The sequence below is a fragment of the Brassica oleracea genome, chromosome C9 (assembly GCF_000695525.1).
Source record: "Brassica oleracea var. oleracea cultivar TO1000 chromosome C9, BOL, whole genome shotgun sequence".
In the NCBI taxonomy this organism is placed as follows: Eukaryota; Viridiplantae; Streptophyta; class Magnoliopsida; order Brassicales; family Brassicaceae; genus Brassica; species Brassica oleracea.
In genome coordinates this window covers 44,026,179-44,038,881 of record NC_027756.1, presented here as the reverse complement: position 1 = coordinate 44,038,881, position 12,703 = coordinate 44,026,179, and the positions used below count along the sequence as shown (strand labels likewise).

Here is a 12,703-nt window from a genome sequence, read left to right as displayed (position 1 = left end):
TCAATTGGTGAAGATGGTTTCAGAACCTGAAGAATGACCAGCATTTGAAAGCTACCTGGAAGACATTAAGCTTCTCAGAAGCAGTTTCCTCAACTCAGATATCATTCATGTTCCTCGGACGACGAACCTTAAGGCGGATAGCTTAGCACGCAGTGCTAGAAACCAACCGTCTTTTGTCGTGCCCATGGATGCAGAGTTACCATTTTGGTTTGCAGAGTCAATATGAGTCTGTAAATGTTTGATGTCAAAAAAAAAAAAAAGCTCAATGTAATAATTATATTTTCATTAAAAGTTTTAAAAAGAAAATTATATTAAATAAATTGTTTTCAAAACTATTTTTTGGGATTTTGAAAAAGGAAATTTCTAAAACAAATACTACTAAATATTTTTTTTAAAATCGTTTTTACTATTAAATAATTTTTAAAAGTAGTTAATTTCAAAATTTGTTTTTATTATATTATTATATATATTTTTAATCATTATATATTTAAACACATGTCACAATATTAGGAGAAAATTTATTATCAAATAAACTTTTGCAATTATATTTTGATTAGAATTTTAAAAAAGGAAAATTACTATTAAATAATATATATAATAAGATTTTAATAAAATTCGTTTTTGTTAGTATCTTAGTATATACACTTTTAATTATGAGATAGATTAACACTTGTTACAATCTTAAATATACAATTGCTTTTAATAAAATTTGTTTTTGTTAGTATCTTAGTATATATACTTTTAATTATGAGATAGATTAACACTTGTCACAATCTTAAATATACAATTGTTATGTGTCGCGATCATGTTAATTAGCAACTTTGAAGAATCAAGTTTTATATAATAATATAGGACGTTTAAGTGGTTCTCCTTTGTCACAAACTTACAATAATAACATTCCTCTTACTTTTTTTTGACTAAAACATTCCTCTTACTTATCAAAGGAATTATTTTTTACTAAAAGTTTAAATGCCACCTTCAGCACTAGTGTCCGTTGATAGATGATCATCACTCCACAAGAAGCGCCTTAATAATGTCTTCACATTTCTGCTCCTCCTCGCTTAGAAGATGACCATAACCTTGGACTTCGTGGTACTTAATCCATGGGAGCTTCTTTGATATATATTCATTAATTTCTCGTGGAACTACTCTGTCTTCAGTACCCTGCCACATGTGTACTGAACCTACACCTTCAGTAAACGGGTTTTCCAATTCGGTTGGGTCGAACTCCCATGTCGCGAATCCAGCAATCATGTCTCGGTGAAGACATTCATGGTCTCCCTGTTGCCGGACTTTTTCCTGGGGTCCAAATAAATCGTTAAAATAATATACAGGGTCAAACTGTGGTACCTTTGAAAATTGAAAATGAAAATACCGCAAAGGAAACCGATGGACCAAAAACCTTATTTCCAATTTCGACTGACTTTAAAAGAATATTTACTTTGATCAATGTGTTTCAAGAGAGATCAAGGCTCTTGTATCAACGTCTTCCATGTGTTCAATTTATAGTTTGATCCACATTAGTTGAAATTAAATAGGTCACATGCAATCCTTTTTTAATTAGATTTTCATTTTCACTAAATTGGAAAACATTTTTTAGGTTTTTACCGTGTGAGGACTCGGATTCTCCAACATCTTCTTTATGATGACCAAATCTGTATCGCTCAGTAACGCACTGTTTCCAGAGATTATACTCGAAGACGAAAACCATTGATGAGTCAACCACCAATACAAGAGCCAAGGAACATAATGAGCCACTCTAAACGTCCACCGGACATCTTCGGGCAATAGCTTGAACGCTTTACTCGAGATGTCCTGAGGCACTTTAGTCCACCAATAGCTGACAAATGGAACCACTAAGACTGCTCCAGCTAATCTATGATGCATCACCAATTAAGAAATTAAAATAGAAAGTGTAAGTATGTAACACAATGATTTCAAACTTTTACCTGTGGGGAATATATTTGAGGCAGCTATAAACCGAGTAAGCACCGACTGATAACCCTATAACATAGAACTTTGGTCCGATGTTGAGTTTATCAGCGAGTTCTTGAATGTCATATGCTTCACTTTTGACCGTACGTGTAGGGTGTGGATCACTTTCTCCATACCCTGCTCTATCGAAAAACAGAAAATATATCCCTAGTTCCTCAATAAGATCCTGCAACCAAAAAAAAAAAACTAAACTAAACAGAAAAACTAAGAGCTCAATAAGATCATTGCAATTGAGGTACGGATTTTTCAAAAATAAACTTTGAATTTGAGTTTACAAATAAAATGTTAATAATTGTTCTCACCAAACATTTTTGTCGAATAAAGGCAACCCGAGTTTTAGCTTTTATTTGCGTTTGGTATGCCCTTACATGTAAATGAATTTTTTCCAAAGAAAGTTCACACTGTAAGGGAGTAAACATTTTCACACAAAACATCGTTGTAGAACAAAGACAAACAGAGAATTATCTTCTATCTTTACGTTTACACCTATAATGTTTTTCTCCATAAATCATATTAAAAAGGAAATAAAACATTGCCAAGTTTTATAAAAAAATATTTTGTATCCCTTATATATTAAAAGAGAAGCATCATAATAAATACGTTCACGCTAAACTGGACACATGTTTTGTGTAGAAGTATTGTAATAAATGCGTTGACACTAAAATTGACATATGTCACATGTAGATAGTTTCTCAGCCAAACTCTACATAAATATGTTCACACTATGTATTTTACGTTTTTTAATATAAAAATCACATGCATGGTTTTTCTTTACGTTATTTTTACTGTTTACGAATAGAACTAGACAAATTATTCATAAATTTTATTTTTCATGTATTATTTTGAAAAAAAATGTCATTTAATATTAATTAACAGTATCTTTATATATTTATCAACCATCTTTATATACTTTTACATACACATACATGTTGTGCACATTGACGTGAGCACCTTATAGCTAAGTATTTACCACAACTAAAATATCTAATGTTTTTGGAAGTTAAAATATTCTTCTTTCACTATCAACCAAATTGTAATAAAATGATTTGTCTTAATAATTTTCTTTTCTTTTTTTAACTATTATTCGTTTAGAAACTATAATATTAAACCATTGGTTCAACATCACAACTATCTAAGGTTCATAACATGAAAACAAACAAATAATAGTAATTTTTTAATTATCACATGAAAAAAAAACCAAAAATATAAAACATTTTAACCGAACAAACCAAATAAATATTGATTTAAAATGATAATTATATTTTAGAAGATTAAAAACAACCTAAAATCGAATCGATATCCAGATTAAACAGATTAATGTCTTCTTATTAAAAAATAATGAAACTAATAATCACATTCCGCGTAAAGCGCGGATTATTACCTAGTAGCTTAATAAGCGACATGAGTTTTTACCCTTAACAAAAGGATTTTGCATAAACGAGGAACCAACTAAATAAATAAAAATCAGAGCGTACCATACCTTAGAGATGGGAAGTTCCATGTCTTTGGAGTTGTTAAATCCATGAACAACGATGATCTTGTGATTAGCATTGGCTCTATCAACGCCAGATTCTCTATAAGCAAGATATCTTCCATCACTGAGCTTGATTCTCGGAGAAGTAATCGGAGGACCGTGAGGAACGCCGCAGACTCGCGGCGGTGGAGGCTTCAATGATCGGTAAATGTAGCTTGCAAGGCAGACAAGGATTGCAACGATCACTGAAAGCATCATTATTGATATATAAACCTGAAATAAAAGGAGGCTTGAGTTAAAAATGCATAATCTTGAACTTGATTGAACTTAATGAATTAGAAATATTAGGAGAAAGAGAGAAGGGATGATGCCTTTAGGTTTAGGTTAAACTATAGATCTCATATAAGGGAAGAGTTACAGAGTCCTATCGATTCCTCTCTTATTTTTTTTCTGAAATTACGAGTTTATTACGAAAAGAGTAACATAAAGAGATGAGTGATGAGAATGAAAAGAGACACAATCACCGTCAGATAGGAACCCACTTGTTGTCGCAGCAGACAGTAGGAGGCATGGTAGTCTAGCCACGCATTATTGTGACGTTGACATGCGTTAATTGCTCTCTAACCTCTTGCAACTTTCATATATTTGTTCTCGTGAATCTTACGGAGTGGATTACATGTTAAAAAGTAGCCAAAATTAAATAACTGACTATACATATAAAACTAACAAATAACTTTTAACAGTATATATTATCTACTACTAAAATGTTTCCAGCTAGAAAATTTTACCATCTTGAAAAATAGTCTTTATAAAAAAAACGAATATCATATCTCAGTTAAAAACAATAAAACATTTTGAAACACAATATGAAAGTGAAAAATCATTAATACCTAATCTCTTTTCTTCTTTCTTCTATCTTTTGTATTTTAATATTTTATAATTATTGTGTATTAGAATTAAGAACAAAATAATTTTGAGTAGGTATATGAATAATCTGTGACAAGTGGTTAAAAAAAAAAAAGAATAATCTGTGACACTGTTGTGAACAAGGCCCAGTCCAGAGAAAGGCCCAAACTAAAATCCATTTGCCAAGAACATTGACTTCTTCACAGAAAAGATTTTGGTTTGGTTCAAGAAACACTTCGGTTTTCCTTTTCGAGTTAATTTTCCGGTACGATTCGGACTGAAACAACGTTTCTCGATCAGAAAGACAGAAATTATAACCAGCATTAAGAATTTTGAGAAGAAATTAAAACTCGATTGAACCCCAAACCGAATTAACCGAAGCGGCTACAGAACGACCATAGGAACAGTGACACGGTACACATTAAAGATCGAAGATAGCAACATGCAGAGATTTAAAGAGATAAAAACAAAGAAACAACTCGAGACCAAAACCACCTGTCCAGAGAAAGACACCCATTACGACACGTGTCGAAGCCCTACATGCTCCCGAACACTTGTTCATCCTCGGAGAAGACAGAGCAGCATTCTCACTTTCACACTGCACCGTTAGAGACAGAGGACCTCGCGTCTTCTATATTATCTTTTTGCATCTGAACCCCTAAAAGCGATCTCCGTGAACACTCGAAAAGACATTGGTCTTACTTAAAATCCGACAGTTAAAAAGATTTGGATCGATGAAGGTGCACGAGACAAGATCTCACGCTCACATGTCTAGCGACGAGCAGAAGGTTTCAACACTAACTGTTATTGTAATTTGTATTTTATACTCATCTCCACTGTTTTCTTCAGAAGGGAAACATGCGGAAGCACAAAGCAGAAGGGAAGCTTCCCGAAGCAGAACAATCTCCAAAGAAGGCAAAGTCAGAAAAGGATTCCGTCAACGGCACCGGAGATGAGTATAAGGAGTTTTGCAAAGCGGTGGAGGAGAATCTGTCCGTTGATCAGATTAAAGAAGTTCTTGAAACCAACGGTCAGGATTGTTCTGCTCCGGAAGAGACCTTGCTAGCTCAATGGTTAGTCTTAACTTCATTATTTGTATATGTTTTCATATTTTTGAAGTTTATATTTTTTGCTTTGAGCAGCCAAGATTTGCTGTTCTATGGGGCTTTAGATAAATGTCCTTTATGCGGAGGTAATCTGATATGCGACAATGAGAAGAGATTCGTATGTGGAGGTGAGATTAGTGAATGGTGTAGCTGCGTGTTCAGCACGAAAAGTCCTCCCAGGAAAGAGGAGCCAATTAAACTTCCTGATTCCGTCTTGAACTCTGCTATATCTGACGTAAGTTGAAGGAACTGATCCATAAAGCCTCTCTTTACAGAATTTTTGTTTTCCGGTTGTCATATTTTGTTGTTTTATGTAGCTAATCAAGAAACACCAAGATCCCAAAACTCGACCTAAAAGAGAGTTAAGCTCTGATAAACCATTCGCAGGAATGATGATTTCTCTCATGGGACGTCTCACCAGAACACATGTAACGTAGCCTGACTTTGTTTTGATCTTTATGTGTGCTTCCGTGTGATACACGCTAAGAGTGGTTTTCCCTGCATGTTGTTATAGCAATATTGGAAGAACAAGATAGAGAAACACGGTGGGAAAGTCTCCAACTCTGTTAAAGGGGTGACATGTCTGGTGGTTTCACCTGCTGAAAGAGAACGTGGTGGTTCTTCAAAACTGGTGGAAGCAATGTAAGGGAAAAGAGTTTTTGTAATATAATTGATTTGGTTCTGCTTTTAAAATCATTAAACTTGGTGTTGTTACTTGTGACTCAAGGGAGCAAGGTCTACCGGTTGTGAGTGAAGCTTGGCTGATCGATAGCATTGAAAAACAAGAAGCTCAGCCACTAGAAGCTTATGATGTGGTCAGTGATCTCTCGGTGGAAGGGAAAGGAATCCCATGGGACAAGCAAGATCCAAGCGAGGAAGCAGTTGAATCCTTATCAGCCGAGGTATTCATTAGCCCATCTAGTTGATACTAGCTTCAAATGCGACATTGTTTGAAGACTCTGACTAGTGTTTGTTGTTTTCAGCTAAAAATGTTTGGGAAGAGAGGAGTCTATAGGGACACAAAGCTCGAGGAGAGTGGTGGAAAGATCTTTGAAAAGGACGGGCTCTTGTATAACTGTGCATTCTCACTATGCGACTTAGGGAAAGGGCGTAATGAGTATTGTATCATGCAGCTAGTCACGGTGCCTGAAAGCAACTTGAACATGTACTTCAAGAGAGGAAAAGTAGGAGATGATCCAAATGCAGAAGAGCGGCTCGAGGAGTGGGAGGATGAAGAAGAGGCCATCAAAGAGTTCGCAAGGCTGTTCGAGGAGATAACAGGGAATGAGTTCGAGCCATGGGAACGTGAGAAGAAAATTCAGAAGAAGCCTCATAAGTTCTTCCCCATTGATATGGTAAAGTCTCTTTGTACCTTGCACCTCAAGGTTAACTCTTTGGTAATGCGTTAGTAAATGTTTAGTATTTTGATTTCGTCAGGATGATGGAATCGATGTGAGAAGTGGAGCACTTGGACTAAGGCAGCTCGGTGTTGCTTCAGCTCATTGCAAGCTTGATTCGTTTGTTGCAAACTTTCTTAAAGTTGTCTGTGGTCAAGAGATCTACAAGTAAGTTTCTTAGCACAAACTTTCCACTCTACTTGTGAATGTTGTGATCTTTGGATCTTTTGTTTCAGATATGCATTGATGGAGCTTGGTTTAGATCCGCCTGATCTTCCTATGGGAATGCTAACTGATATCCACTTGAAACGATGTAGGTCGTGGTGGACTAACTAAAATCTTTTTATACAGTTCTTGCTGTCATATTTTAACTAATGTGTTGCGTCTCTATTTTCTTTTAAGGCGAGGAGGTGTTACTCGAGTTTGTTGAGAAGCTGAAGACAACAAAGGAGACTGGTCAGAAAGCTGAAGCAATGTGGGCGGATTTTAGCTCACGTTGGTTCTCTTTGATGCACAGCACAAGACCAATGCGATTGCACGACTTCAATGAACTCGCAGATCATGTAAGTAAAACTAATATTCTGTCTTTGTTACTTGTGTTGTACAATGAAAATTTTATAGTATTGGATATATGTGGTTGCAGGCTGCGTCTGCTTTCGAGACAGTGAGGGACATAAACACAGCCTCACGTTTGGTAGGGGACATGAGAGGAGACACACTTGACGACCCACTGTCTGATCGGTACAACAAACTTGGCTGCAAAATCTCTGTGGTTGACAAAGAGTCGGAAGATTATAAAATGATTGTCAAGTATCTGGAGACTACTTATGAGCCGGTGAAAGTCTCTGACGTTGTAAGTTCCCGTCTCTTACGCATGGATTTAAAAAATAAATAAATGTTGAAGATAATTTAGCTAAAATGATGTTTTGTGGTGTTGTTTCAGGCGTATAGTGCGACAGTGGTGAATGTATTCGCAGTCGAATCAAAAGCAATTCCTTCTTTAGATGACATCAAGAAGCTACCAAACAAGGTCCTCTTATGGTGTGGTAAGGAATCAAAATCTGTGAATACTGTTTGTCCCTTTTTGTGAAACTAGTCAAACTCAATATTGATGTTTTTTCTTCACACAGGGTCTAGGAGCTCAAATCTATTGCGACACATCTACAAAGGGTTCTTACCTGCTGTTTGCTCTCTTCCTGTCCCTGGTTACATGGTAAATAAAGAGAAGCTCTTCTTTGGCCTTTTCTTCCATATGGCTTATTGTGTGGTATTTTTGTTTGTAGTTTGGGAGAGCGATAGTATGCTCAGATGCAGCTGCAGAAGCAGCAAGGTACGGTTTCACAGCTGTGGATAGACCAGAAGGGTTTCTTGTGTTGGCAGTGGCATCGCTTGGTGAAGAAGTTAAGGAGTTCACAAGCCCACCAGAGGACACGAAGACATTGGAAGAAAAGAAGGTTGGAGTGAAAGGGTTAGGAAGGAAGAAGACTGAAGAATCAGAGCATTTCATGTGGAGAGATGACATAAAAGTCCCTTGTGGAAAATTAGTTCCATCCGAACATAAGGACAGTCCTCTCGAGTACAACGAGTACGCAGTGTATGATCCGAAACAGGTAAAACAGGGCAAAAACCAAGTTTGTTTATGCTTTATTACACTTAACTATGTTGTGACTTATTGGCGTATTGTTTTTTTTTTCTGGTCAGACGAGTATAAGATTCTTGGTGGAAGTAAAGTACGAGGAGAAGGGAACCGAGATAGTTGATGTGGAACCAGAGTAGATTCATATATGGGACGAGACGGTTTTTTGGTGGCGAGAATCCATGGGCGACGGTTTTTGGTGTTTCATGTGTTTGTATATTAGGTTTATCAGTGGCGAATGTATTAGAAGTAGTTTTCTTTTCTTGGGTTGTAAGGAAAATGTTGACCTATTATGCAACTGCTCTGCTGTGTGAAGCTTTTTGCCATGTATATAGTATTTACACAGTTACTAAAGACTTCACTGTTAGTGTATGTTTCTGGCTCATCACTCTTGAATTCTGATATGGGATGCGCTCAAGTTTTTGTCATCTCGACTACGTTGTGTATAATCCAAAAACACGTAAAAGTTCCCAAAGATTGAATATGTCTACGTTGGCATGGTATTGAGGTTCTTCGGCTCGTTAGTATAGGGTTTGCATCGATTAGTATGTTTGTTTTGTTTGACACACAAGCGTAAGGTCTATCCTGGTTACTAGATGCCGAGCGGTTTGGGACTTTGGGTGGTGAGAAGCCATCGAAGACGGCTTTTGGTGTGTTCATGTTTTCTTTATTAGGTTACTTATTTTCTTGGGTGGGAAGGAAACTATTAAATAACTGCTCTGCTGCCTGGAACTTTTTGCTACTATATATTCACACCGTTATTAACTAATTTATACTGTCAAAAATGGTCTTACCTGTGTTTTTTTTAGTTTACTGAGGTTGCAAACAGGTTGTTAAAACTTGCGCATTACATGTAGTTAACAATATCTAGCCAGAAGCGTATTGATTTGTTTCTGGATGTTTCCGTCTTTCACCTTCATTTTTTGTTGACAGAACATACATTTCTGTTTTTTTTTTCGCATTTTAGTTTGGCTTATCAGCGTATTGATTGTTTGGCCTGTTTCCTTCTCTCAAACTATGTGTCTGATTTTGCCCTTCAAGATTGGAATCAGTGGGGTGAAGCCATTAAGTGGGTTGTGGGTAATTTTTGAAATTGGGAACTTGGAGATTCAAGTTAAACCAAACTATATTCTCAACGATAGTACATTACAGTATGGTGTCTGCATGCGTATTAAGTCTTATCATTACAGTATGGTCTCTGCATGCGTATTAAGTCCTATGTAGACAAAGATTCTATCCATGTTTCCAACAAGTGTTATGTTTATTTTACAGGGGCCAAATACCGTACATAGTACAAGCAGCCTACTCTGTTTAGTGAAGTTTCTTTTCTTTTTTCTCTTTACTTTTAAGTATGTATAAGAGATAAACTAAATGTCCAACAACACAAATCGTATCTCATTTTCGGAACATTGTAGCTAAGTTGTAGTATATTCGTAGTAGCAAATGTGTCTTAACACGCACGATGTTATGATCATAACGTATGCTATACAGTTTCTAACTACTGAGATTCTTGATGATGGCACACAGAACAATTACATAAAAGAAAGCATATCAAAGAAATAACAATTCATGAGTTTGGGATCCGACTCCATGTATAAAGACATTAGACACAATATTCACACAAAGTTGCTAAGTCAGTGTGGAAAAAAAATTGAAACAATTCAGCAGTAAAGCTTGAAATTCTGAATTTATGATTTGGAAACCTAGACACTGTTTCCCACATTTACTCTTGATCTACAACGGCCAAAAAACAAAAAAAAAAACGAATTGATTCTTCTGTTTAGGAAGAGGTTTTGATTGATCAAAAAGAACCAGCTTATCCCCTGTACGGGGTTTACACAGTGGTTGGAGTGATTTTGTTGCAGAATTAATAGTTTTTTTGGCAGATATGCTCTTCAAATAAACCCTCTTATTTTGGTTTCACTTTTCTCGAATTTCTCTCAACCTCCATTCTCTCAAGGTTGTGTTTCGCTCTGTTTTCCTTCTTTGTTTTCGGTAATGTTTTACACAATGAAAAAATGTACAAGTTTTGTATTACAGATTAGTTTTAATGTTTTTGACACATTGTTTCATGAGAAATGGAAGAACATCAAGGTGGTATTGGTGTTGGATCAAACAAAAAGAAGGTTACGTAGCAGAACAACTCAAGAGCAACAACGTCAAAAACAAGAAAGTGCTAAAAATCCAAAAAGAGAGAGCAAAAAGAAAGGATAGGATCGGTATTCTTATAACTATCTAACATTAGACATGAACAAAACAAAATATAAATTTATTAACATCTTTATTTCAATTTTTCAGGATTTTGGTGATGGCAGCTCAATAAAAAAAGATTGGAGTTTGGTGTATGGAGTGGTCTGCAAGGTTATCAACCAAAAAAGACGTAATAGCTTATAGTTTATCTGATAAAAATGGAAAGATACATGTATTTTTTGTTTATAATTGTGATTTCATTATGTCCCATTTCTTTTTGACTTGTATAGCGAAAATTAGGAAGATACAACTAAATGTGTTTATGAAATGAGTTTGATCATCATTTTGTTTTTATCACTTATGATTCTTGTGTGACCCATTGCATTAATTTGGAGTTAAGAATACTTTACCCCGTAACTCATAAGAAGAAACTAAGCTCTTACTCATCATTTCTAAATGTTGAGTAAATTGTCTTTGTATGTTGTATGGCAGTTGTATGTTGGAGTTGTTGCCTAACTTGTCTTTTAGAGGCGGCATTCAACAAAGGAAGACCTCCTATAGACGTTTATTTTTTTCTCACATAAAGAACTTGTACAAGCTATAAAGACGGATGCAACCACACAAATTCAAGTGGGTAGCATCACATTGCGGTGAAGCATATTGAAAAGAAAGGATTGGTGAAGATAAACTCCAAAACTCTAAGTTCGAAAATAATCTTATAACAAAACACAGACTAGTTCGGTACATTTTAGTTACGTTTTAAAATTTATGGTTACGTTTTGGAATTTATCTTCACCAAATGTGTCTCGATAAGGTCCAAATATGTCTTGATAAGTTAAGTATGGTTAACTAAAACCATACAAAACGTATGGTCCAAATGTGTCTCGATAAGTACAACAAAACACATGCTAGTTCGGTCTCTCTCCCTCTTTTGTTTTGGGGTCAATGTCATGTATTTTAAAATTGTTTCTTTTTAATGTTTTAGGGTGTGGATGTGAAAATGGATCATGTTGTGAGGGCTATAGCAATGAAATCTACAGGAATCAGGTGTTATTTCACCTTTATGGCTCGAGAGGTTCCAAATGGAACTTTGGTAGAGTATCAAGCCAAAACCGAGTGGAAGATTCGTCAAGTCCATACACTTCCCATATTTTGCAAACCCTCTCCTCCACCTGTTGATCTTAAGGACAAGGTCAGGACCGGACCTGAATAGAAGCTAATGAAGCATGTGCTTCAGGGCCGGTGACAATATGTATTTGTTGGGGCCAATTATAAGAGACATTTCATGTAGTTCTAGTGGTAGCAGCTGCATATATTATACTAATAGTTATCATATCCGGCACTGGACAAGGTACTGAAGAAGAATAAAAATTCATCATTGTGACAAAGATTGATACTTTTTTAGTCTAGCCTCTCACTTTTTTAATTACAGCTTGGTTCTTTCTCACGGTGGTGTATTTCTTTTTTTGATTAATCTGAAGGTATTCCAGACTTATGCAAAGTCCAGACTAATCCTAAAAAGTAGATGCAGCCGATGATATATTCTCTCTCGTCAAATGGGCCAAAAACAATGTCCAGGACCCACATTCATGTGAGTGTCCAAGATAATAAGACTTAGTTTCGCGTAGCAGGTTTTTATGTTTCAGGTGTTGGCGTCCCAAGCTCTTCCCTTTACAACTTCAACACAAAATCTCTGACGCTATGGTGTATTTGTTCGTTTTATACCTGCAAGCTCGCAAAAGCACACGGGCAGGCCTAAAAACAATCAAGTTAAATAATTTCAGTTCAGATTCTGACATTTGATAGATTCTATAAGAAAAAAAACAAATTATGCTCGGAAAGTTATGTTATTATGTAAATATTGTTGACTTGTTTATTTAATATTATTCGGATTATCTACTATCTTTTTATTTTTCTTGGCAATCATATATATCTTACTAGGGTCGGCCCGTGCCACGCGCGGGATTTGGTTTACATGTGATCTATATAATTTTATAGT

The 12,703-nt window shown here is 35.8% G+C and overlaps 2 protein-coding genes across 4 annotated transcripts; one reads left to right on the top strand and one right to left on the bottom strand.

The window, feature by feature from the left end:
* Window positions 1–924: 924 nt before the first annotated feature.
* On the bottom strand, window positions 925–3,991 carry LOC106313363. 2 transcript variants are annotated; one of them, XM_013751161.1, is made up of 6 exons: window positions 3,841–3,991; window positions 3,476–3,742; window positions 2,298–2,396; window positions 1,950–2,161; window positions 1,609–1,876; window positions 925–1,299 (listed from the first exon to the last, which is right to left on the bottom strand). In XM_013751161.1, the coding sequence occupies exons 2-6, from the start codon at window positions 3,725–3,727 to the stop codon at window positions 1,009–1,011; spliced, it is 1,122 nt and encodes a 373-aa protein (XP_013606615.1). In that variant the 5' UTR covers window positions 3,728–3,742; window positions 3,841–3,991; the 3' UTR covers window positions 925–1,008. The 2 variants fall into 2 exon arrangements, with proteins under 2 accessions (XP_013606615.1, XP_013606616.1); XM_013751162.1 differs by lacking the exon at window positions 2,298–2,396 and having other exon boundaries at window positions 3,841–3,987.
* A 1,049-nt stretch (window positions 3,992–5,040) lies between these two features.
* LOC106316987 (poly [ADP-ribose] polymerase 3) lies at window positions 5,041–8,817 on the top strand. Of its 2 annotated transcripts, none has more exons than XM_013754853.1 (15): window positions 5,041–5,163; window positions 5,225–5,448; window positions 5,518–5,716; window positions 5,799–5,909; window positions 5,996–6,123; window positions 6,209–6,383; window positions 6,465–6,836; window positions 6,919–7,046; window positions 7,115–7,191; window positions 7,281–7,441; window positions 7,522–7,731; window positions 7,822–7,924; window positions 8,009–8,091; window positions 8,162–8,488; window positions 8,580–8,817. In XM_013754853.1, exons 1-15 carry the CDS (start codon window positions 5,110–5,112, stop codon window positions 8,652–8,654), a joined length of 2,427 nt encoding a protein of 808 aa, XP_013610307.1. In that variant the 5' UTR covers window positions 5,041–5,109; the 3' UTR covers window positions 8,655–8,817. The 2 variants fall into 2 exon arrangements, with proteins under 2 accessions (XP_013610307.1, XP_013610308.1); XM_013754854.1 differs by having other exon boundaries at window positions 5,067–5,115.
* Window positions 8,818–12,703: the final 3,886 nt, after the last annotated feature.

What these genes read in the sequence shown, in the direction of transcription:
- LOC106313363 (XM_013751161.1), bottom strand. Translation starts at nt 3,727, where the DNA reads ATGATGCTTTCAGTGATCGTTGCAATCCTTGTCTGCCTTGCAAGCTAC. An exon ending in CTCAAATATATTCCCCACAG is followed by an intron (nt 1,877 to 1,949) that starts GTAAAAGTTTGA and finishes GATGCATCATAG; the next exon opens with ATTAGCTGGAGCAGTCTTAG. An exon ending in AGAATCCGAGTCCTCACACG is followed by an intron (nt 1,300 to 1,608) that starts GTAAAAACCTAA and finishes TTTGGACCCCAG; the next exon opens with GAAAAAGTCCGGCAACAGGG.
- LOC106316987 (XM_013754853.1), top strand. Translation starts at nt 5,110, where the DNA reads ATGAAGGTGCACGAGACAAGATCTCACGCTCACATGTCTAGCGACGAG. An exon ending in GACGTCTCACCAGAACACAT is followed by an intron (nt 5,910 to 5,995) that starts GTAACGTAGCCT and finishes ATGTTGTTATAG; the next exon opens with CAATATTGGAAGAACAAGAT. An exon ending in CAGTGTATGATCCGAAACAG is followed by an intron (nt 8,489 to 8,579) that starts GTAAAACAGGGC and finishes TTTTCTGGTCAG; the next exon opens with ACGAGTATAAGATTCTTGGT.